We start from the raw sequence: 23,953 nt of genomic DNA, 5'->3' as shown, positions 1-23,953 counted from the left end.
TGACGTTTGGTATTATACCTGCTCCACCGCAAACACACACCAAGCGTTTAAATATATTAATATATGTTAGTTACTGAAAGGGAAGATAGGTGGAGAATGACATCACTGGAGGAGAACACTCATCTGTTATATGAGTTATGGTCCTCTCTCCTGGCTGACATAAGAAATGACATCACACAAACAGGTATAAAGCAAGAGTTTTACTGAAGAAAATACAGTCCAGAAAAGAGGTGTGGCCACACTGTTGCTAAGAGACAGTGACAGGCCCCACTACAAACAGCCACTGTCCCAGTCTGATGAGCTCAGGGTAGCATCTCCAACCACACAACCAGGACAAGCAAAGATACACTACTGAGAATTCAGAGTGGAGGGCAAGGCAGGGGAGATAGCCCTGCCTTCCAGAGAGACACAAGGCATCCAACACAGTCTGTGTACAGGTCATCTGTCTGTGTGTACAGGACATTTTACAAGAGGCTGGAGTTTAAAAACAATGTTAAAAAAAAACAAACAAACAAAAAAAAAAAACACTTGGGGAATCTTCTGAGGTTGATGTTCAATGTGAACTGAACAGAATGAACCATAGAACAGACAAACGCTGTCTGAAAGCTCCCCAACGCAAAGACAAATATACACAACACACCCTACTCTCCCGCTTAGGGGTCTGTTTCTCTCTCCTCACTCACCCTCTCCCCTCTCTCTCTCCTCACTCACTCACTCTCTCCCCTCTCTCTCTCCTCACTCACTCACTCACTCTCTCTCTCCCCTCTCTCTCTCTCTCCTCACTCACTCTCTCTCCCTCACACACACACAGATACACAGTGTGACTCTGCAGAACTGCAGGGGTGTCACCACTGGGGGGGGGGGGAAGCTGGGTTCAGTGCCCACAGGGAACCTGCAGGTTTGTGTCACCAATTAACAACTTTTACAAATCAGGCTAGTGTGTGTATGCGCATGTTAATTTTCAGGTGAGGCCTGTATGTGGGTTTGTAGGTGTGCCTGTGTGTGTGTGAGAGAGAGTTTGTGTGTGTGTGTGTGTGTGTGTGTGTGTGTGTTAAATCTTGATGCGGAAAGCGGTGGCTGGTGCAGTAGCCGGCTCCGTGGTGGAGCTGCTCTGCGTGGAGGATTTAAACAGGGCCTTGAGGATGGTCTGGGGGTCAACCTCAGCAGGGGCGGAGCGAGGGGCAGAGCGAGCAGGAAGCACCTCCTTCTTCCCGCCTACTGGACCACCAGCAGGAGAGTCACTCAACCTTCTACAACAGAGAGGCGTGGCATTAAACATGCATACAAATCAAACAAAATGGGAGCAGGGCATCAAACATGTATACAAATCAAGTAAGAGATTATATTAGATTAGATGAGATTAGGACTCACAGTAGGATTGGCTGGTCTGATGTGATGACATTACCCTGTATGTGTAGATTACACTTCATTGGCTGGCCTGTCAGACAGAGAAGAGGAGAGAATTTACAATTTACTCACAGTGTAATGTGTTGTGTACGTAATACAATGTAATGTAACAAAGGTACCACAGTGTGTACGGATTAGTGTTTATGTTTTAGGGCTTAGGGTGGGAGAAAGTTACCATCCAGGCAGCGGTTGTTGTACTTCCTGTAGGCGCTGACGGCGTCCTCCTTCCGTACAAACACCACCTCTGCCACGCCCACCTTCACCAGACGCGCTCGCTTTAAAGCTCCACACACACAGAACAGCTCCTGCACAGGTGTGCGCACACACACACACACACACACACACACACACACACAGAGAGAGCAGAGATATGAAAACAATCGCATTCACACAGAAAATGAGTATGTGTGTATGCATATGTCTATGTATTTGTGCACACTCTCCAGCATGTGTGTTTGTAAACTCACCACTATGTCCTCTTCTGTGACACGTGGGTGCAAATTATTCACCGTGATTTTGGTTCCCTCTAATGGACTAAACACCGGCTGTACACACGTACAGACACACACACAGACACATTTAGTGGAGTTATTTGGATCAATCACAATGGCAGGACATTTTCATAAAACTGTAACTGAGATCAGTATGTGAAAACAAGTGTGCGTGTGTGTGTGTGTGTGTATGTTACTCACCTGTGGAAGTGTAGACTGACTACTGGTGTTGGCAGCTGTTTGTTGCCCAGTAACCATTGTCCTAGAAACAGGCTGCAAAGCTTCTGTGGGGGAGCGAGCACTGGTGCGAGTGGGTGTCACGGCAATAGGAGCAGGAGGGGGCGGAGCTGTGTATGAGTCGTTCTTCACCACTTTAGTGATGGGAGGAGACAGTGAGAAAGAACCTCCGCCCCCCACCTACAGAGAGAGAGAGAAGGTTTGAGTAAAGGTATTATTGCTAAAAAGAATATTATATATACACACATACATACATACAAACATACACACAGTGTGTGTATCTTACCCGTGTCTGCACTAGGTTATTTGCTGTTGTGATCTTCATCTGTTTATTAGGAATGATGGATTCTTCATCATCATCAGTAGAGACCCCCTACAACACACATGCTTTAGTGATGCGATGCACTCAGCTGTGTGCACAGACACACACACACGTGCGTGTGTATGTGCATATTCTCACTTGTGCGTGTACGTGCACACGCACGAGCATGCAGGCACACACGCATGCACACACACGCACGTGTGCGTGCACACACGCAGACATGTGTGTGCACACACGAGCACACACACACCGACAGGCGCGCATGTGCACAGGCACACACACACACACACACACACCGACAGGCGCGCATGTGCACAGGCACACACACACACACACACACCGACAGGCGCGCATGTGCACAGGCACACACACACCGACAGGCGCGCATGTGCACAGGCGCACACACACACACACACACACCGACAGGCGCGCATGTGCACAGGCACACACCGACAGGCGCGCATGTGCACAGACACAGGCACACACACACACACACACCGACAGGCGCGCATGTGCACAGACACAGGCGCACACACACACACACACACCGACAGGCGCGCATGTGCACAGACACAGGCGCACACACACACACACCGACAGGCGCGCATGTGCACAGACACAGGCGCACACACACACACACCGACAGGCGCGCATGTGCACAGACACAGGCGCACACACACCGACAGGCGCGCATGTGCACAGACACAGGCACACACACACCGACAGGCGCGCATGTGCACAGACACAGGCACACACACACACACACACCGACAGGCGCGCATGTGCACAGACAGGCACACACACACACACACCGACAGGCGCGCATGTGCACAGACACAGGCACACACACACACACACACCGACAGGCGCGCATGTGCACAGACACAGGCACACACACACACACACACCGACAGGCGCGCATGTGCACAGACACAGGCACACACACACACACACACCGACAGGCGCGCATGTGCACAGACACAGGCACACACACACACACACACCGACAGGCGCGCATGTGCACAGACACAGGCACACACACACACACACACCGACAGGCGCGCATGTGCACAGACACAGGCACACACACACACACACACCGACAGGCGCGCATGTGCACAGACACAGGCACACACACACACACACACCGACAGGCGCGCATGTGCACAGACACAGGCACACACACACACACACCGACAGGCGCGCATGTGCACAGACACAGGCACACACACACACACACACCGACAGGCGCGCATGTGCACAGACACAGGCACACACACACACACACACACCGACAGGCGCGCATGTGCACAGACACAGGCGCACACACACACACACCGACAGGCGCGCATGTGCACAGACACAGGCGCACACACACCGACAGGCGCGCATGTGCACAGACACAGGCACACACACACCGACAGGCGCGCATGTGCACAGACACAGGCACACACACACACACACACCGACAGGCGCGCATGTGCACAGACAGGCACACACACACACACACCGACAGGCGCGCATGTGCACAGACACAGGCACACACACACACACACACCGACAGGCGCGCATGTGCACAGACACAGGCACACACACACACACACACCGACAGGCGCGCATGTGCACAGACACAGGCACACACACACACACACACCGACAGGCGCGCATGTGCACAGACACAGGCACACACACACACACACACCGACAGGCGCGCATGTGCACAGACACAGGCACACACACACACACACACCGACAGGCGCGCATGTGCACAGACACAGGCACACACACACACACACACCGACAGGCACGCATGTGCACAGACACAGGCACACACACACACACACACCGACAGGCGCGCATGTGCACAGACACAGGCACACACACACACACACCGACAGGCGCGCATGTGCACAGACACAGGCACACACACACACACACACCGACAGGCGCGCATGTGCACAGACACAGGCACACACACACACACACACACCGACAGGCGCGCATGTGCACAGACACAGGCACGCACACACACACACCGACAGGCGCGCATGTGCACAGACACAGGCACGCACACACACACACCGACAGGCGCGCATGTGCACAGACACAGGCACGCACACACACACACCGACAGGCGCGCATGTGCACAGACACAGGCACACACACACACCGACAGGCGCGCATGTGCACAGACACAGGCACACACACACACCGACAGGCGCGCATGTGCACAGACACAGGCACACACACACACCGACAGGCGCGCATGTGCACAGACACAGGCACACACACACCCCGACAGGCGCGCATGTGCACAGACACAGGCACACACACACCCCGACAGGCGCGCATGTGCACAGACACAGGCACACACACACCCCGACAGGCGCGCATGTGCACAGACACAGGCACACACACACCGACAGGCGCGCATGTGCACAGACACAGGCACACACACCGACAGGTGCGCATGTGCACAGACACAGGCACACACACCGACAGGTGCGCATGTGCACAGACACAGGCACACACACCAGCAATCTTCTATACATTTACTGAACTGGAATCCTGTATACTGCATACTACATAAACAGTATTTACAGTATTCAGCAAACAGTTATATTGAATACACACACAAATATGTACACAAACACATGAATACATACCACACATACGAATACATACACAAACACATCTGAATACATATATAAAATATCCAGACATCACTGGCCATGTTTTTAAAACGGCTCATTCATAAAGAGGTCATGGGGAACTGCTGTGGCCTCACACAGCTCACGTGTGTACACACAAGTGATTTTAAAAGGACCGGTAGCATATCAGCACAGCTGTATTGTAAGTGTACTTAAGTATCATTTAGTCTAACCACAGGGTGTGTGTGTGTGTGTGTGTGTGTGTGTGTGTGTGTAGGCAGGCGGTTGTAGAGGAACATTCAGGTATGTGTTTGTCTAGAGATGTTACCTGTGCCGTCCTGCTAGGGACGTTCACACGAATTCCACTGGTCATACCAACAGGCCTCTGCTACAGAGAGAAAGAGAGAGAGAGAGAAAACCAGTTAGTGGAAGGAGGCTGATTAGGATGAACTACAATGAAACACTTGTACATACACTTGCTCGCACACATGCTCAGTGCTCGGTCAGTGTGTTCTGGATGTGAGAGCCAACCTGGTCCTGCTCACCTGGATAGTTTTGGTGATCTTGAGTGGAGCTGCAGACCCCTGATTTGGCGATGTGGAAATGCTTCTCTTTAGGCTCAGCCTATCACGTGCATCCACCACTTTAGAGAGGCGGGGCCCAGTGTTGATGGGGCTGACGTTGTGGAGGTGGACATGTGGTACTGGTGTCTGGCTGCTCGCCACGGGGAGGTCCTGGACCTGCTGCTGTTTCCGAGAGTTTATGGCCTGTCGAGCGTCCTGCACCACGGCGCCCCCTCTACCCCGAATACGGAACCGCGCATCCTTTTGTCCTAGCTTCTCCCTGGCGTCCTTCACCGGGAAAACTGTGGTGGGGTTGGGAGTTAGACAGACAGATGTTAATCCAAGATGCAGTGTACCACTATGACTCGAGCACTTTGTATTTCCTGTGGAATGTGTTGCGTGTGATATGTGATCTGGGTTCCATACCTCCTGCAAGTCGCTGTCTGACGTCACTGGTGCCAATCTTCTGTCGGGCATCAAACGTCCGGCCAACCATTGCTGCCCCTCTAGCCACTGTCCCCGCCCCTCTAGCCACCGTCCCCGCCCCTCTAGCCACTGTCCCCACCCCTCTGCCAAATGTTGGCCTGCAAAACAAAACACAAATCAACAGATCTCACTCTCTCTCTCTCACACACACACACACACACCTCTCAATGTACAAGCACCATTAGTATTACAAATTACTTTGTAATCTTATACTACACCAGTGTGAACCGTCACGCCAGCCCAACCTCTGGGCCCACTGGGAGAGACATCTTCCAGGCCCAGAGGATCAAGGTCATTAGGTAAACCAGACGAGGGCTCGATAAGTTGGTTTACTTATCACAATACAAGTGACCAAAATATCAGTGTTGGAAAACTATCAGTATTGTTCGGTATACTGAAAACGTCTGAAAAACGCACACACACCACAGGTGTTGCATCAAGAGACCTTTATATATTACACATTATATTGTGTAAAATAAAAAACACAGCTCATGTATAGAATCAATCCATAAACGTCCATATGGCTGACTATAAACCGCATAAACGACCTCAGCCACTCAAACCACACTAATAAAGCAGACTCGTTTGCGAGGCTAGCTAGTGGCTAGTGTGGGCTAGCTCCACGTTAAAGGCGGATAAAGCTGCTGCTGCCCGGCAGAAATGGGCTGCGAACCTCTCGCGCGCGGCGGCTAGGCTAGCTAGCCTCGGTATGAATTAACGGACAAGAAAGCTCGCGTTAGCTAGCTACTCAGCGCGCGCTCAGCCCACCGCGAGCCGTGTCTCGCGTACCCGTTTCAGGGGAGAACCAATCCGCGCGCGACACAACGAGTGACGACACCGGAAACCAGCGTTTTAGCCAATGGCCGACGAGAGAAGGCGGGACACGGAGCTCAGCATTAAAACACTACAAAGCGCAGCTGGCCCGTGTGCCTGTGTAGGACCTTATCCAAACTACAATATCCCAAAAAACAACCACACATTATGTCCTGAACTGAAGAACACTAACGTCGCAGCACGAATACCTCTTAATTGCGCCTCTGACATTAAAATTGCGTCGGCGTATTAATTCGTCCAAGGAAAGGTCCGCCATCTTCCTCTCGTCGATTCCTAAGCACAGAACGACGCATGCGCATAATGAAGGCGTGGGACGCGTGCGTCAAAAACAGGGTTACCAATGGAGAACCTATACACTAGATACCTCTGACCAGAGGAGAGGCGAAACAGTGCTGCTCTGTGACAAAGAAATACACATCAACCTGCCTAATAATGGCCAATAACCAACTTAACTGGAATAAAATACAATAAAACATGGGTTACCAATGGAGAACCTATACACTAGATACCTCTGACCAGAGGAGAGGCGAAACAGTGCTGCTTTGTGACAAAGAAATACACGTCAACCTGCCTAATAATGGCCAATAACCAACTTAACTGGAATAAAATACAATAAAACATGGGTTACCAATGGAGAACCTATACACTAGATACCTCTGACCAGAGGAGAGGCGAAACAGTGCTGCTCTGTGACAAAGAAATACACGTCAACCTGCCTAATAATGGCCTATAACCAACTTAACTGGAATAAAATATAATAAAACATGGGTTACCAATGGAGAACCTATATACTAGATACCTCTGACCAGAGGAGAGGCGAAACAGTGCTGCTCTGTGACAAAGAAATACACATCAACCTGCCTAATAATGGCCTATAACCAACTTAACTGGAATAAAATACAATAAAACATGGGTTACCAATGGAGAACCTATACACTAGATACCTCTGACCAGAGGAGAGGCGAAACAGTGCTGCTCTGTGACAAAGAAATACACGTCAACCTGCCTAATAATGGCCAATAACCAACTTAACTGGAATAAAATACAATAAAACATGGGTTACCAATGGAGAACCTATACACTAGAGACCTCTGACCAGAGGAGAGGCGAAACAGTGCTGCTCTGTGACAAAGAAATACACGTCAACCTGCCTAATAATGGCCTATAACCAACTTAACTGGAATAAAATACAATAAAACATGGGTTACCAATGGAGAACCTATATACTAGATACCTCTGACCAGAGGGAGAGGCGAAACAGTGCTGCTCTGTGACAAAGAAATACACATCAACCTGCCTAATAATGGCCTATAATCAACTTAACTGGAATAAAATACAATAAAACATGGGTTACCAATGGAGAACCTATATACTAGATACCTCTGACCAGAGGAGAGGCAAAACAGTGCTGCTCTGTGACAAAGAAATACACGTCAACTTGCCTAATAATGGCCCATAACCAACCAACCCTAACTGGAACACATTCAGGGAGATAATGTTGCCAGTGTAAATAGAGCACTGGTTGTGTTTGCCGATGCTGGGAGCAGTTACTGCCGTAAGTGGTCTTAAACGTCTGGCCCGTGGGTTAATTCCCCACTGCACTGTTTGGCCATTGCCACGATAGCCAAAATGCGAACAGGTTAATATGTGTTAATATGCGGCCGGTAGTTTTTAATTCTGTTCTCCAGCGTGCGTCGAATACTTGATTTTTTAATTTATTTTCTTTTTCGCTGGTCTTGACCTTAAACTCATTTTATCACGCTGCGGACTCAGCCTGACTGAATCCCGGGGCGATGGAAGGGCAGAGGTCCCTCACTGAAGAAGAGCCCCAGGACGCGTCGTGGCGCTCCTCCGACTCTAGAGAGCGCTGCAGCTATGCCCCCACCCCCCGCGTTCGCCCGCGCTAAAGCTGCTCGTGAGTGTTGCTTATGAAAACCAGGAATGTGGAATTATTCAAACAAAGCAGCGGAGTGGTGATTAAACCATTCAACAGCACCGGTGTAGCGCAGCCTGGTTTCTAGCCTACATTTACTCGATGCGCGTTAGAGACTCGAGTGAGGGGGCGTGGTCTAGCCGGCAGCGTCGCTACTATGACGTAATACCAATCCCACAGTGCACCGCAACCATGACACGGGCGTTACAACGTATAAAGTCGCTCGTGTCTATTCAGATACTAGTGGAATAGTACATTTAATCATTTCAGAATAGTACAAAGTCAACAACACAATGACAGTAAAAACCAAAAATCTAAAAGAAACTTTCTACCCTGAACGTAAAGACGTATAAAGAACGTGAGATACGCCGTTCGGGACACAGCTAGTCATGCCTTAAACTGATGAGTAAGGAAAATAACGATGCGGGGTGACGCCCGCGTCCTCGTGCAGTTACGAGAGCAATTTTTGAACGGGTACAGGTCTGTCCGCGTGGGTGACTCGCCTACTTCGCGAGACGCCTCGCGGAGCTGGGATCTGCCCCGCTACCTTTGGTTACAACGACATTCACGCGTCTTTGCGCACGTGGGGACTGTTTTATGCAGAATCTACCCTACTAGTCGCGGCGCAAATTTTAGGGTTGCTGTTTCGGAGAATGTTGTAAGTCAACATAAAAAGCACAGGAAACTATATTATGTGTTACAATTGTCTGAAATTAACTCACGTTGACATGCCAGTGAAAATTCCATTAAGATAGCAGAAGAGTGGCGATGACTGATGAACAAATGCTAATGCAACATTACTTCAAATCAAACTGGAAACGACTTCTGCATTATTCAGTTCAGCATTTAGGGCAGGGGTTCATGGATGGCTTGTTCTTTTCCATTTCTTCTATTCTCCTGGAGGGCTTACACAGCCCATTCACTATCGCTCTGCTCTGCTTTGCTGAAATCTCAACCAGGTTCTGTCCCGCTATGTGTAGGACAGAATATCTATGTTAGCGAATGTTCATGAAGACTGTAACGTCAACATAAAATAAAGAAAATACATAATCTGAATATCTATTACAATTGTCTGAACTGAAACTGACGCAGAGGCACCCTGATGATTGATGAACAAATGCTAATATAACGTTACCTAAAAAGCAAAGTAAAATGATTTTTGCATCAAACAATGCAGCATTAGGTCGGGAGATAATTATAATTTTCCGAGTTTCCTGGGGGTTTAGACTTCTCTTCGTGTATTTCCAGTGATGCTGTTGTGCCCAACCTACAACAGTTAAAGTGTTTTAAAGTGTAGAGATCTTACAACGTTCAGACACAGTTGTATTAGTGTAAACCGCCAGGATAAGGGTTGCTTAATAAAGATTCATTAGTCAATGTCATACTGCCACATACCTTTATGATTCTAATAGTTTTTATTAATTCCTAAATACTTTTAAGATGTAAGTACTAGCAGAAAAAAATCCCCTATTAGAAGTAACCAGTGAAATCTGAGATCACCGTTGCACTTTTTATATACGTGTTATAACTGCTATATATGGGGTAATAACATTATTCACCATAATCATAAATAACACATAATAAGCTAAGTTTAAACCATTCTTAAATATTTTGTAAGTGGAACCTCAAGCACGGTGGCCACAAAAGACTACAATTCCCATCGTGAATTGCAGCTGACACAGCGCCACAAGTCTGAAGCGTAAACTGTCAACACCAAACGAAGCACAGGCGCATGAAGGTGTGCACAGCACGCGAGACCGTTATTGTTCGTGATGGCAGCGGCTCTCTCGCGCGCCCTCAAGTTACCCGGTAAGTGAAGGGTGTCCCGCCGTGACTCTGGCACGTGCTGCCGTTATCACTGCTCGTGCCGGAGTACTGAGCTGCTCTGTTAGCTGGCTAAGCTAACTAGTCATTTGTGTTTGAGGGGACAGCATGACGCAGGACAGATAACGGACCAGGGTAGGGCATAACGGTGTAGTCTGGTGGATAACGGCAGAGTGTAGGGTATAACGGCGTAATCTGGTGTATAACGGTGTAGTGGATAACGGTGTAGTCTGGTGTATAACGGTGTAGTGTAGGGTATAACGGTGTAGTCTGGTGGATAACGGCAGAGTGTAGGGTATAACGGCGTAATCTGGTGTATGACGGTGTAGTCTGGTGTATAACGGCGTAGTCTGGTGTATAACGGTGTAGTGTAGGGCATAACGGTGTAGTCTGGTGTATAACGGTGTAGTGTAGGGTATAACGGTGTAGTCTGGTGTATAACGGTGTAGTGGATAACGGTGTAGTCTGGTGTATAACGGTGTAGTCTGGTGGATAACGGCAGAGTGTAGGGTATAACGGCGTAATCTGGCGTATAACGGTGTAGTGGATAACGGTGTAGTCTGGTGTATAACGGCGTAGTCTGGTGTATAACGGTGTAGTGTAGGGTATAACATTGTAGTCTGGTGGATAACGGCAGAGTGTAGGGTATAACGGCGTAATCTGGTGTATAATGGTGTAGTGGATAACGGTGTAGTCTGGTGTATAACGGTGTGTAGGGTATAACGGGGTAGGGTATAATGGCGTACTCTGGTGTATAACGGGTTAGTGTAGGGTATAACGGCGCAGTCTCGTGTATAATGGTGTAGTGTAGGGTATAATGATATAGTCTGGTGTATAACTGCGTAGTCTGGTGTATAACGGCATAGTCTGGTGTATAACGATGTAGTGTATAATGGCGTAGTGTAGGGTATAACGGCGTAGTCTGGTGTATAATGGCGTAGTGTAGGGTATAATGGTATAGTGTAGGGTATAATGCCGTAGTCTGGTGTATAACGGCGTAGTGTAGGGTATAACGGTGTAGTCTAGTGTATAACGTTGTAGTGTAGGGTATAACGGCATAGTGTAGGGTATAATGGTGTAGTCTGGTGTATAACAGCGTAATGTATGGTATAACGGTATACTGTAGGGTATAACGGCGTAGTCTGTTGTATAATGGCATAGTCTGGTATGACGGCGTAGTCTGGTGTATAACGACGTACTCTGGTGAATAATGGTGTAGTGTAGGGTATAAAGGCGTAGTGTAGGGTATAATGGCATAGTCTAGGGTATAACAGTGCCTTAGATTACATTATCTCACAATTACTCAAGATCTCAACCATTATTCAAGATTTCTGACTTTGCCAAATAAGTTGAACAAACTGCTCCACACTGGCCAGTAAAATACTCTATAGTGTTGGAGATGTCTAAAAGGATACTTCTTACTTTGGTATTAAATTATCGATCTTACAGGAAAACATTCAGCTGAAATGTCGCTCTGACGTGGCTGTTTGTTTATTTTTTATTTTGTTAAATATTTACATTTGGAACTAGATCTGGGCTGGAGGGTGCTGATATGTTGCATTAAGATAAGTGGAGTTGTGTTAGTCAAAGTACGCATTGGCTATTATACTGCCTATATAACCTGCGTTAAGGGAGTGTTAAGCTTTCATGGACGTTATTTTTAAATGAACATATTTTTATTGGCCCATACTTGTTCTTATTCTAGAAGTACTGTATTGGGTTGGGAGATAAGAGGAGTTTTTCATTAGGTTTTTTGTTTGGTTGTCTGTTTGTTTGTTTGTTGTGGTAGAATGTTATTTGGATGCTTGCTATACTGGCACAGCGGTAATATGAACATCTTCCAGTGAACCTGCATACTTGGCTGTTTACCCAACACCCTGATCCATGCAGATCTCCTTCGCTGTCTGAATAAAATGCTTTCAAACAGAACCACACATATCTGTCAGCATATCTGAGACGCCAGACTGCTCACTTTACATATGATCAGCTTGGACAAAGGATATAGTGTTTTTGCCCTTTTGATTCTTCCACCACGTTTTGTCTTGTCACTCTTGTGAAACTGTATCGTGGTGGAGTTCAGTACCAGATAAGGTTGCGTTGTCCCAGACATGCTCCATTATGAAAGGCTGTGGAGACTGAAAAATTGCTGTTTATCCGCCCCCCCCCCCACATCAACACTCTCAGACTCCGCCCCCGAACGCCTCAACATCCTTAGACTCTGCCCCCGAACGCCTCAACACTCTTAGACTCAACTCCCAAATGCCTCAACACTCTCAGACTCCACCTCTGAACGCGTCAACACTCCCAGACTCCGCCTCCGAACACCTCAACACTCTCAGACTCCACCTCTGAATGCCTCAACACTCTCAGACTCTGCCTCTGAACGTCTCAACATTCTCAGACTCAGCCTGAACACTCCCTGGCTCCGCTTCCAAACAACATAATGCTTAGAATGGAGCGCTTGAATCATTTGATAGTTTGGTTTTCTAAAGTAAATATGGCAAAAAATGACATTATAAATATATATATATATATATATATATATATATATATATATATATGTCAACTATTATCTTTAGCATTTCATAACATTTATAGATATATTTTTCTTTGAACACAGAAGTTTGAAATACACAATCTGAGCACAAAATATTTTAAAACAAGAGAAACCTACATTTGTACATTACACAAGAGAAAATGGTCATCTAAATGGAAAATGGTTATCTAAAAATTAATTATGACTGTTTTACCAATATTAAGTCACACATCAAGGAAAAATGAAATTAAAGAAAAATGAAGGATTTGAGCATTTAAAGACATGAGGGGTGTATAGATGTGAGATTTAAGTTTGCTAGGAACGATGGCGTGGCTGCGCAGGCAACACAACAACACAACCTATTTTAATTTTAGATAAAAATCATTTTCTGATGAGTTTAAAAACTTTCATAAACCTTTTACAGCACATCTGGCCTGCACACAAGCTGAGAAATGCTGCCCTACATTAATAGTGTGTATGTGTGTATGTATATTTTTGTGTGTGTGTGTGTGTGTGCATGTGTGTGTGTGTGTGTGTGTGTGTGCGTGTGCGTGTGTGTGTGTTTTAGGGAAGAAAGGTTCAGAGCTGGGTGAGTATGACCCTCTGACACAAGCAGATAGTGAGGACGAGAGTGAGGAAGATGACCTCGTCCTCAACTACCCCCGAAACGGGCTTGGCCGGGGCAGTTGCCTAGGCCCAGGGGCAACAGAACCACGCAGCAGCCGCACAGGCAAGCTGGTGGAGGAAGAGGAGCTTGAAGAGGAAGAAGAGGAGGAAGGCTGGAGAGCTGGCCGGAAGGAGAGGGGGGTGGGTCTGGGTGGAGAGGGGGCGGGGCTAGGTGATGAGGGGGTGGGAGCGGGGCAGGTTGGTGAGCTGGAGGGGAAGAAGGCGAGAGTCAGAGGAGCCATGCGCACGGCTGCGTTCCTGGTACCGCTGGCCTGTGCCACTCTGATCGTGCTGCTCTGTGCCTTTCTGGTGCCCTGCCAGCAGGGGCAAGTCCAGCAGCAGTGGGAGACTCAGCTGGGAGACGTAAATGGTGAGACCCACCATCTGCTATTACTAACACTACTAACAGCTACAGCTCAGCGTGGGCGGAGGGGAGAACAGCTGGGGTTCATAGAGGAGGTCAGGATCAGAGACAGTGACATCACAGTGTAAGATGTCAGAGTCAAAGACAGTAACATCACAGTGTAAGATGTCAGAGTCAAAGACAGTAACATCAAAGGGTAAGATGTCAGAGTCAAAGACAGTAACATCAAAGGGTAAGATGTCAGAGTCAAAGACAGTGACATCACAGTGTAAGATGTCAGAGTCAGAGACAGTAACATCACAGTGAAAGATGTCAGAGTCAAAGACAGTAACATCAAAGGGTAAGATGTCAGAGTCAAAGACAGTGGCATCACAGTGTAAGATGTCAGAGTCAGAGACAGTAACATCACAGTGAAAGATGTCAGTCAAAGACAGTAACATCAAAGGGTAAGATGTCAGAGTCAAAGACAGTGACATCACAGTGTAAGATGTCAGAGTCAGAGACAGTAACATCACAGTGAAAGATGTCAGAGTCAAAGACAGTAACATCAAAGGGTAAGATGTCAGAGTCAAAGACAGTAACATCACAGGGTAAGATGTCAAGATGGTAATCTTTAGAACATGTTTAGACTTGCGATTGTATGTAACGTTATTTTTAAATTGTAAATGTGAGAAAGGACAAAGGAGCAGTAATTAGACAACTTTAACTGAGCAAGCTTTCGAGTTCATAATCACTCTTCTAGACTAGACTACCTACAGTCATAATTATTATTATCATTAGACTCCCTTTGTTTCTCTGTTTCCTGTGTCCCAGATCTCTTTCACTTGTTAGGTTGTCTAGTTCCCACAGACATAGGCTGATATAATCACATCATCTTCAGGTGTAAGCAGACACCATTAGGAGTGTGAGCACACACAGGTCACTTTTCTCACTATAGGGCTTAGTTTCAGCATGCAAGCGTAGTTTTCCTGAGTACACTAATGCCTCATGAGTATGGCTCATCTAGGTGTGACATCACCCCCCTTGGCATTATGGGATGTGGATGGTGATGATGTGGAGGACCTAGTCATCGCAGTCACGAAAATATCCAACAGCAGTCTGCAGACCAGTTCCCTAGGCAACAGCAAAGGTAACCCCCCCACACACACACACTCACACTGTGCAGGGATGTCTGTGCTGTGATGTCTGTGCTATGATGTCTGTGTCTAATGTCCCTCACTCCTCCTGTCTGTCTCTCATTGTCTCTCTCCCTCAATCTTGCCTGCTGTCTCTCTCCCTCTCTCCTGCTGTGTCTTTCCCTCCCTCTCATCTTTTTTCTCACTCTCTCCTCCTGTCTTTCTCTCCCTCCCCCTCCCTCCCTCCCTCTCTCCTGTGCCTCTCTCTCTCTCTCTCTCTCTCTCTAGAGTACAGTGTGGTGACCTTGCGGGGTGGAACTGGGGAGCTTTTATGGAGACGTCATCTGAATGAGCCGGTCTCCTCCGTGCAGTGTGGACTCCGGGTGACTGCTCCGGGCATCTCCAGGGCTGAGCGCAGAGCAGTAGCCCAGAGAGAGGTCCTGCAGACTGGGCACACAGGACCAGACCCCAGTCCTGTCTGTCTCCTGATCAGCCCAACACACATGGCCGTCATCAACGGCTCCACAGGTCTGATGCTCACACAGTGCGTGTGATTTATATATATATAAAATCATCTTAAAGGAAAACATAAAAATGTATGGAGATTGTGAGTGAGGATAAGATCACGGCTTAGACTCCCTGATCTGTTCATTAGACTCTCTAATCTGTTCATTAGACTCTCTGATCTGTTCATTAGACTCCTTTATCTGTTCATTAGACTCTCTGAATTGTTCATTAGACTCTGATCTGTTCATTAGACTCTCTGATCTGTTTATTAGACTCCCTGATCTGTTCATTAGACTCTCTGATCTTTTTATTAGACTCTGATCTGTTTATTAGACTCCCTAATCTCTTCAGTAGACTCTGATCTGTTCATTAGACTCCCTGATCTGTTCATTAGACTGATCTGTTCAGCAGCCTCACCCCCTAATGAACTCCACTGCTAGATATGTGTATTGATAATGAGCTGCTAACACTGGCTTTTTATTGGCTTAGGTAAGAAGCAAGGACTGGATGATTGATTGAGAGTGTTGAATGTTGATTGGTTCAGGTAAGAAAATGTGGGAGGTGCCTGCTGGGGAGGTGGAGTCTCAAGCTGTGACGGTTCCTGACCTGCAGGGAGATGGTGTTCCAGAACTGCTTGTTGCAACTCTACCTGCAGACCAAGTGAGACACACACACACATACACGCAAACATACACACATGCAAACACACGCAAACATACACACATGCAAACACACACACTCTATTAATATGCTGTATTAACTGAGGTCTTTGTGAACTGATTTTTGTTTAATCCTAACTAAATTGTAGGAATCGGATCTCTCTCTAGTCCTGCACTCAGGGAAGACTGGTTCTCTGATTGGACAGTCAGTGAACTTTAACCTAACGGCACAGGGAAAGCTGATTGGTCCATTGCTGCATGAGACAGCAGCCGGAGCATTCTACATCCTGTTTGGTTTGGGTAAGAGCGACCCACAGCGTCATGACCCTGAACATAGCAGTAGTAACATGTAGTGGACAGAGAGCCATGGACTGTAGGACTGGTGTAATGTTGACCTACTAACGTAGTGCTAACACTGCTCTCTCCAGGCACGGTGGAGGCTGTCTCCCTGAGGGACATTTACAAAAAGGCAACTGGCAGGACAGCTATGCCCCCGAGCCTCAGTGTAACGGACCCCATATGGGAGAAACAGAGGAAAACGAACTTATCTACTCTCATCCATATATACAGGTTAGGGTTATCATCACACAGTCATATCTACAGGTTTATATCACACACACACACACACACACACACACACACACACACAGTGAGAAAGTCCTAAACCGCTATGTTTACTCTGTAAATACTTGAAATTGATATTTACACATTCTCATCCTTTTACCCCCTTTCGGTCAGTGGTCCAGAGCAGGCGGAATACCTGCTCCCCCTGGTGGCTGGTCTGTGTAATAACCACAATAACCTGGACGTGGCGTCTAAAGAAAACTCCAGCCATAGCGACTGGGTGCTGGTGTGTGGTAATAGCAGAGTCTCCATACTCCGACAGAGAGACATACATACTGCGTGGACACTCAACTCCTCTGCCATACACAGGTATAGGGGTGTGTGTGTGTGTGTGTGTGTGTGTGTGTGTGTGTGTGTGTGTGTGTGTGTGTGTGTGTGTGTGTGTGTGTGAGTAAAAGTGTTTATATAAGTGTGTGTAATTGACTACCATGTATGTAGTTGGCCTGTCGCTGGTCATGTGCTTGTATGTTTATGTGTATGTGTGAGAGAGTGTGTGTGTGTGTTTTATTATTTACTCTCTGTATGCAGTCGGCCTGTTGCGGGTCATTTTAATGATGATGGGGTTCCTGACCTGCTCATCCAGCAGTCTGCCAATGGAGTCCGCAAGGTAACGAACACCTCCACCTGACACATACACCTCTACCTGACACACACATGTCCACCAGACTCACACTATACTCTATATCCACAACATTCAGTATATACTACATTTACTATACATTACATTTACTATACATTATATTCATTATACACTACATTCGCTACACACTACATTCGCTATACACTACGTGCTATATTCCCTATACACTATATACTATAATCACTACACACTATATTCATTTATGACCACAAACCAGTCAGTTCAGGTTAGTGCTTCTGAAAAACTGGTGTACAGAAACAAAACAATTTTAACTGTGACAGTGTACTGTGCTCTCTCTCTCTCTCTCTCTCTCTCTCTCTCTCTCTCTCTCTCTCTCTCTCTCTCTCTCTCTCTCTCTCTCTCTCTCTCTCTCTCTCTCTCTCTCTCTCTCTCTCTCTCTCTCTCTCTCTCTCTCTCTCTCTCTCTCTCTCTCTCAGGTCCAGATCATTGATGGGGCTTCTGGAAGGTGCTTATGGGAAGTGGAGTTTGTGTGTCCTCGTCTTGTTCTAGAAGGTTCTTCAATTATGACCACATCTGGACAATCAGTGTTTCTGTTTTGGGCGGGTGACCCATTGCTCCCCTTGAGGAACATCACAAAGGTGGGATGCTGTACACACAGATGCCCCCCCCCCCCCCCCCATATATATATATATATATATATATATATATATATATATATATATATATATATATATATATATATATATATATATATATATATATATGTGTGTGTGTATGTATGTATGTGTGTATGTGTGTGTGTGTGTAATTTTCAGCAAAGCCAAAGATCTGTACAACATAGCAAACACAGATGAAAAAATGAATGGTAATGAATTTTTTGTGGTGTGCGTGTGCATGCGTGTATGCGTGCGTGTCGATGTGTGTGTGGTGTTTCCCGTGTACAGGTGAACACACCTGAACCAGTCTTTCGCAAGCTGTTCCTCTTACATCCAGACTATCCCAGAATCCTCCAGCAGCTCATCAGCACCACCGATACAGCACTTACAGCTACAGGTAACACACACAAACCACACAGCACTTACAGCTACAGGTAACACACACACTCTCACATACACACACACCATACAGCATTTACAGCAACAGGTAACACACACACACACACACACCATACAGCACTTACAGCTACAGGTAGCACACACACACACACACACACACACACACACACACACACACACACGACATACAGCACTTACAGCTACAGGTAACAAACACACATGCACACCACACACACCATACAGCACTTACAGCTACAGGTAACACACACACATGCACACCACACACACACACCACACACATACACACACACACACAGACACACACACACAGACACTCACACAGGGCTCAGAGCTCCATGTGTCCTCCCCACAGTGAGCTACCAGGAGCTGCAGAAGGACGCCTCATACCTGGTGGTGCTGTCACGGCCTGTGTCTGGCCTGGGTCCTGGGGCTCAGGTAGTTAAGAGCCTGAGTGTGAGAGCGTCTCTGGCAGGTGCATTCACCCTGCATCTGGAGGGGGACAACAGAGCCAGCACCTTCCAGATCAACAAATTCTTCAGAGGCCTCTCATTCAGACAGCAGGTGAGATGCACACACACAAACAACACACGCACATTCTGGCATGTTGGTCTAATTACCATGGCTATTGTTTTTCAGTGAGAAGCTCCTCCTTTCTTGAATGGAATCTTGTCACCAGGCAACAAGCTAACACCCCCAGTCCTGACCCTGACCTTGACCCTGACCTTGGCCCTGATCCCGACCCTGACCCTGATCTTTCTGAGTCAGTTTACACCATAAAAGCTCTGCTTGTAAATCCTTTCCCGTGTTGCAAGGTGTCACACACCTCTGCCTGATCAGGGTGTCACTGTCTACTGGATGCATGGATTTATTCCCTGGTAGAGATGTTTTACTTGGATACTGACTGGAAGGTCCTCTGATAACACAGCGTGCTGCACTACTGGAGACCAGGTCATGTTGAATAAATATGTATATATGTGTACTGTGTGGAATGAGACCAGAATGCACCACACATGAGCTGAGCTGGATGTAACTTAGTGCTTGACTGACATATGGAGAAATATTTGGTGTTGTTTGTTTGTTTGTTTATTTTGAGGGTGAGATATTGACATGGGCAGGGGATGACACAGCCAGTGCTGATTATATGACACTTCAATGTACAATATAAATTAAATCAAGATAAATTAAATCAATATAAATGACAGAAATGATGTATGTGATATTAGTTCAGCAGCTTGCTACTTTGAACATTGTAAACCTGACTCAGTCTTCTAGTTCTCATACTTAATTTAAACTACAGGAACATTTCACACAGAAGTGCAGTATTTAAAATTTAGTTTGAGCTCTTTAGCTGTCTGGTTCACAATGTATTATTTCTGTTACCTTGTTAATGGTTTTTATTAATTAACTTCACATGTTATCAAATACATTGTTAGATAACACACTTTCTCTATAGATGTATATTAACGACCACAAAACTCAACTTAATCATTACAAAGTTGGTGTTTATTTTCAGTGGTCTACTCAGATAATGTGTGTTTCACATGCCTAACCGTGCAGCACATGGTGACATGGCCAGTGGAACGGACATGTCTGCTCCCACAGCTGCTTGTGCTACTAAACGCCACGTGTGCGCTGCATTGGTGTTTAGTGTTAGTGAATCTTATAGTAACTAGAATACCATACTGGACCAAAGTTTTGTCATACACTGGTTAGAGTCTCTCATCAATGCAGCCAGTGTTTAGGGGGGTAATTTAGCACTGTATATCCGCTAACTTCATAAATTCTGTGTAGATAAATGAGGCTTCTGTTACACACCAGATAGTGACGTGTTCAGCTGATGTTTGTGTATATAATGTTTATCTGTAAAGCACAACAGGCTACATGGGAAGGTTGTATGAAATTCTAAATGAAATTTGAAATTGAATTAAATATGAAATATCCTAAATATAGGTTTTGAGTGGTAGCTGCAGAAATATTTTATATCATTCCTTTTTGGGGGAGAAAGTAGCAGTTTGTGTGAATTTTATGGTAAGCATGTAATATTCCATCACTAGTACTTTTTATTTTGTTAATTCTTAAAATGGACTGTATTGTCTTTGGCCACACCACTCTGTAAAAACTGGTTTTGGCTTCAGCCCTGGAATGCCCCTCATCAACCCCTAGTGTAAACACAAAAAGTAGCGTGTTGTGAGAAGCACAGAGAGCAACTTTGATGGGTGAGTTCCACCCCACAGAGCCACTGAAGGCCTTCAGTCCCTGCATGGGGAGTATTCAACTAATACTCAAGCTAAACTGTGCAGGGAGACAGGTCTGCTGTACTGGGCTAGTCCCGTCCTGCAGAGAGACAGATTTGTGGGACTGGGCTAGTCCCGTCCTGCAGAGAGACAGGTCTGCGGGACTGGGCTAGTCCCGTCCTGCAGGGAGACAAGTCTGCGGGACTGGGCTAGTCCCGTCCTACAGGACATGTTTTGCTGTTCAACACTGAAAGGTCTTTTGTTTATTTGAGGTTTTTCTTTTATTCCTCTGCCTGATGTGTTTCTCCTGCTCCAAACTGCGCCTACATGGATGTGATATGTATAAATATCTCTGTTCCTGGACAGTAGACCTGAACTCATAAAACCCTGGAAATGTTCTGTTCAGTGTTTTGAGAGAGAAAACATGCTGGTAGCTGTGATATCTTTGGTACGTCTTCTGTTTGAAAGGGACTTTGTATTGCTGCAGTATGCTGAACTCAGTACAGCTCAACAATAAAATCTTGTGTGCTGCTGACAGTCAGTGTCCATGTCCATTAATGACAGTGGATTCACCTGCTGTGTCATTTCATCACCACACCGTAGTAAATACACTCTTACTGTGTAATGTTATGCCACGAAGGGGGTGACCAGTGAAAGGTTTGTGCACCCTTTGAAAAAATATGATTTATAGTTAACCTTAAACCGGGTTAGGACTAACCTTTTGGAATAATCTGGATTAGAGTTAACCCTTTAGAGCGATCTGATGTTGATATTGTAAAGTTTAACTTTGCTTTGAAAGGTGCCGCAGACGACTAGGTGTTATATTCAGTGCAGCTGCCCCTCAAACTCACGTTTCCTTTAGGAAGTCCTTGTGCACATTCACTATAGAAAACAGCTGTGACTGCAAGGAAGCGGAATCTCAGAGCTGAACAATACAAGTACTATTAGCGTTATGGTTTATATATTTGCAACACAATTGTTTTCTATTTATTTGTATTTAAAATATTTTTGTTTCGTTGGAGAGTTTTTTGTTTGTTTGTTTTTTGTTGTTTTTAATGAAAAAGTCACATTTTGTTGAGAAAAAACACCCCACTCAGTAACCCTTTTCGTCAGTCTGATCAGGAATACCGAGACTCATAAGAGTGGAAAGATTAAAGTGAATTAACTCCGTAATAAACGTTTAAAACGCCTCCACACTTGGGTTTTCATCATTCCACAGAATTCTCACACATAAATACAGGCGGAATGCACTCGGGTCCGTAAACAAGCGCTCATCAGTCACGTCTGCGCGAGTCCTACCACCTACATAATAAAAGCATCGCTCTGGTCTTAAATCTTTACATGATTGGTTATAGCACTACATTAACTACATGTGTTGTAAGTTTAATAACGGTAATGGTGACCGTAATAATTATAATGACCTTCTGCCTAAATCAAGACCAGTCGGAAGTCCTCCTGTAATAACTGCCGCTGTTAAAAACGCTCCCCACGCGCCGCAGTGCCGCACGCGGGTGTGACGTATAGAGGCGAACATGGCGTCTGCAGCGCGCGGTCTCGCTGGGCTGCGTGTCCGTGCAAGTGTCGTCGTGTCCGCGAGCTCGAATACAGTACTAGCACCGTGTCGGCGCGCGGTGTGCACGCGGTCGGGCGCCGTTCTGCCCAAGCCGAAAAAGGTACGTGTGTGTGTGTTGAGAGAGGGAAGGCACCACGCGCCAGCTCCAAGCTCTCACATCGCAAGTGTATTTCCGGTTAACTGGAGTCTTATATGTTTAGTAGCGGACCGCCATACCACACCCACGCTTGGTCAGTAGCACGCTAATGTTGTCCACCGAAGGTGTGTTCAGTGAACTGAGCTGTGAACAGTCCCGGTGCTCTCATGTGTCCTTAGTGCACGGGACAAAGTGAAATAACAGTATGTTCTACACCAGTCTGTCTCACGGAGCTCGTGTGTGTCTGTCTGCTCCAACACATCTGACTACACTCAGCTTGTGATGAGCAGAACGGCTGAATGTGCCATGTCAGATCAGACGTGTGTGTGAGATACCTCTGCTTCTCTCTGGTCTCCACAGACGTCGTTCGGGTTGGTACGCATCGCCATGGTGGTGGTACCTTTCCTCTATGTGGGGACTCTCATCAGCAAAAACTTTGCAGCTCTTCTGGAGGAGCATGACATCTTCGTCCCTGAGGATGATGATGATGATGACTGAACAGAGTGAGGATTCTGAGGAATGTTTCCGTGGAGATGGTAGTGCGGTAGTGAAGGAGGCATGAGGTAGAGGGTTAGGGGTGAGGGTGAGATGACATCACCACACTGGTCCTCCAGGACTGGAGTTTTGTATGATTAAAGAGAAAAAACAACACAAATCTGCAATGTGGATGTAGGAACTACTGTAATGTGTGTGTGTGTGCAGATCTGAGCTACTGTAACGTGTGTGTGTGTGTGTATATCGCTGAGCTACTGTAACGTGTGTGTGTGTGTGTGTGTGTGTGTGTGCAGATCTCTGAGCTGATGGTACTGGAGGAGGAGTATGCTGCTGTGTCCAGTCATTCTGAAGTGCTGCTGCAAAGTATGTGTTTGAGAGAGAGATTTAGAGCTATGTGACAGGCTTGGACCAGCTTGTCTACTGTTTGCACTGGTGGTCTGTGTGATACCCAATAAACTCAACAATCGACAAAACAGACCCTTCTGTGACAGTCTGACTTCATCACCTCTCTAGTGGTGTCAAAGCACACTCAGTTTGATCTTCACACAGTTGGAGAAAGTACTTCCTGTACTGGTACATTGGGTGATGTAATTGGAAGGGGAGAGGCATTGGTTGTCAA

The 23,953-nt window shown here is 46.6% G+C and overlaps 3 protein-coding genes and 1 non-coding gene across 5 annotated transcripts; 3 read left to right on the top strand and 1 right to left on the bottom strand.

Annotated features, from left to right (window-relative positions):
* Positions 1-185: 185 nt before the first annotated feature.
* Positions 186-7,263, bottom strand: poldip3 (polymerase (DNA-directed), delta interacting protein 3). Of its 2 annotated transcripts, none has more exons than XM_027024046.3 (10): positions 7,180-7,263; positions 6,098-6,255; positions 5,654-5,973; positions 5,437-5,496; positions 2,422-2,508; positions 2,100-2,315; positions 1,875-1,952; positions 1,583-1,712; positions 1,372-1,438; positions 186-1,250 (listed from the first exon to the last, which is right to left on the bottom strand). In XM_027024046.3, the coding sequence occupies exons 1-10, from the start codon at positions 7,245-7,247 to the stop codon at positions 1,052-1,054; spliced, it is 1,383 nt and encodes a 460-aa protein (XP_026879847.2). In that variant the 5' UTR covers positions 7,248-7,263; the 3' UTR covers positions 186-1,051. The 2 variants fall into 2 exon arrangements, with proteins under 2 accessions (XP_026879847.2, XP_026879848.3); XM_027024047.3 differs by having other exon boundaries at positions 5,437-5,493.
* Positions 7,264-9,313: 2,050 nt separating this feature from the next.
* LOC113586151 (U12 minor spliceosomal RNA) lies at positions 9,314-9,466 on the top strand. Its single transcript, XR_003411583.1, has one exon. It is a non-coding gene; the product is annotated as a U12 minor spliceosomal RNA (small nuclear RNA).
* Positions 9,467-10,588: 1,122 nt separating this feature from the next.
* Positions 10,589-21,667, top strand: fam234b (family with sequence similarity 234 member B). The gene is made up of 13 exons (XM_027024083.3): positions 10,589-10,733; positions 13,853-14,320; positions 15,321-15,443; positions 15,718-15,957; positions 16,481-16,596; positions 16,745-16,895; positions 17,024-17,165; positions 17,334-17,528; positions 17,748-17,826; positions 18,297-18,458; positions 18,765-18,873; positions 19,249-19,457; positions 19,533-21,667. Exons 1-13 carry the CDS (start codon positions 10,697-10,699, stop codon positions 19,533-19,535), a joined length of 2,034 nt encoding a protein of 677 aa, XP_026879884.2. The 5' UTR covers positions 10,589-10,696; the 3' UTR covers positions 19,536-21,667.
* Positions 21,668-22,632: 965 nt separating this feature from the next.
* Positions 22,633-23,811, top strand: smdt1a (single-pass membrane protein with aspartate-rich tail 1a). Its single transcript, XM_027024084.3, has 3 exons — positions 22,633-22,803; positions 23,200-23,342; positions 23,628-23,811. The coding sequence occupies exons 1-2, from the start codon at positions 22,663-22,665 to the stop codon at positions 23,335-23,337; spliced, it is 279 nt and encodes a 92-aa protein (XP_026879885.1). The 5' UTR covers positions 22,633-22,662; the 3' UTR covers positions 23,338-23,342; positions 23,628-23,811.
* Positions 23,812-23,953: the final 142 nt, after the last annotated feature.

The sequence above is a fragment of the Electrophorus electricus genome, chromosome 6 (assembly GCF_041902795.1).
Source record: "Electrophorus electricus isolate QZ-2024a chromosome 6, ASM4190279v1, whole genome shotgun sequence".
NCBI lineage: Eukaryota > Metazoa > Chordata > Actinopteri > Gymnotiformes > Gymnotidae > Electrophorus > Electrophorus electricus.
Note: the sequence above shows the minus strand (reverse complement) of the source record. Positions and strands in the feature narration are given on the sequence as shown.

Coding starts and splice junctions, on each gene's coding strand:
- fam234b (XM_027024083.3), top strand. CDS start 10,697: ATGGCAGCGGCTCTCTCGCGCGCCCTCAAGTTACCCG. Junction 16,597..16,744: donor CAACTCTACCTGCAGACCAA/GTGAGACACACA, acceptor ACTAAATTGTAG/GAATCGGATCTCTCTCTAGT. Junction 17,827..18,296: donor CTGCCAATGGAGTCCGCAAG/GTAACGAACACC, acceptor TCTCTCTCTCAG/GTCCAGATCATTGATGGGGC.
- poldip3 (XM_027024046.3), bottom strand. CDS start 7,247: ATGGCGGACCTTTCCTTGGACGAATTAATACGCCGACGCAATTTTAAT. Junction 1,713..1,874: donor TCACAGAAGAGGACATAGTG/GTGAGTTTACAA, acceptor ACACCTGTGCAG/GAGCTGTTCTGTGTGTGTGG. Junction 1,251..1,371: donor TCAGACCAGCCAATCCTACT/GTGAGTCCTAAT, acceptor TCTCTGTTGTAG/AAGGTTGAGTGACTCTCCTG.
- smdt1a (XM_027024084.3), top strand. CDS start 22,663: ATGGCGTCTGCAGCGCGCGGTCTCGCTGGGCTGCGTGTCCGTGCAAGT. Junction 22,804..23,199: donor TTCTGCCCAAGCCGAAAAAG/GTACGTGTGTGT, acceptor TGGTCTCCACAG/ACGTCGTTCGGGTTGGTACG.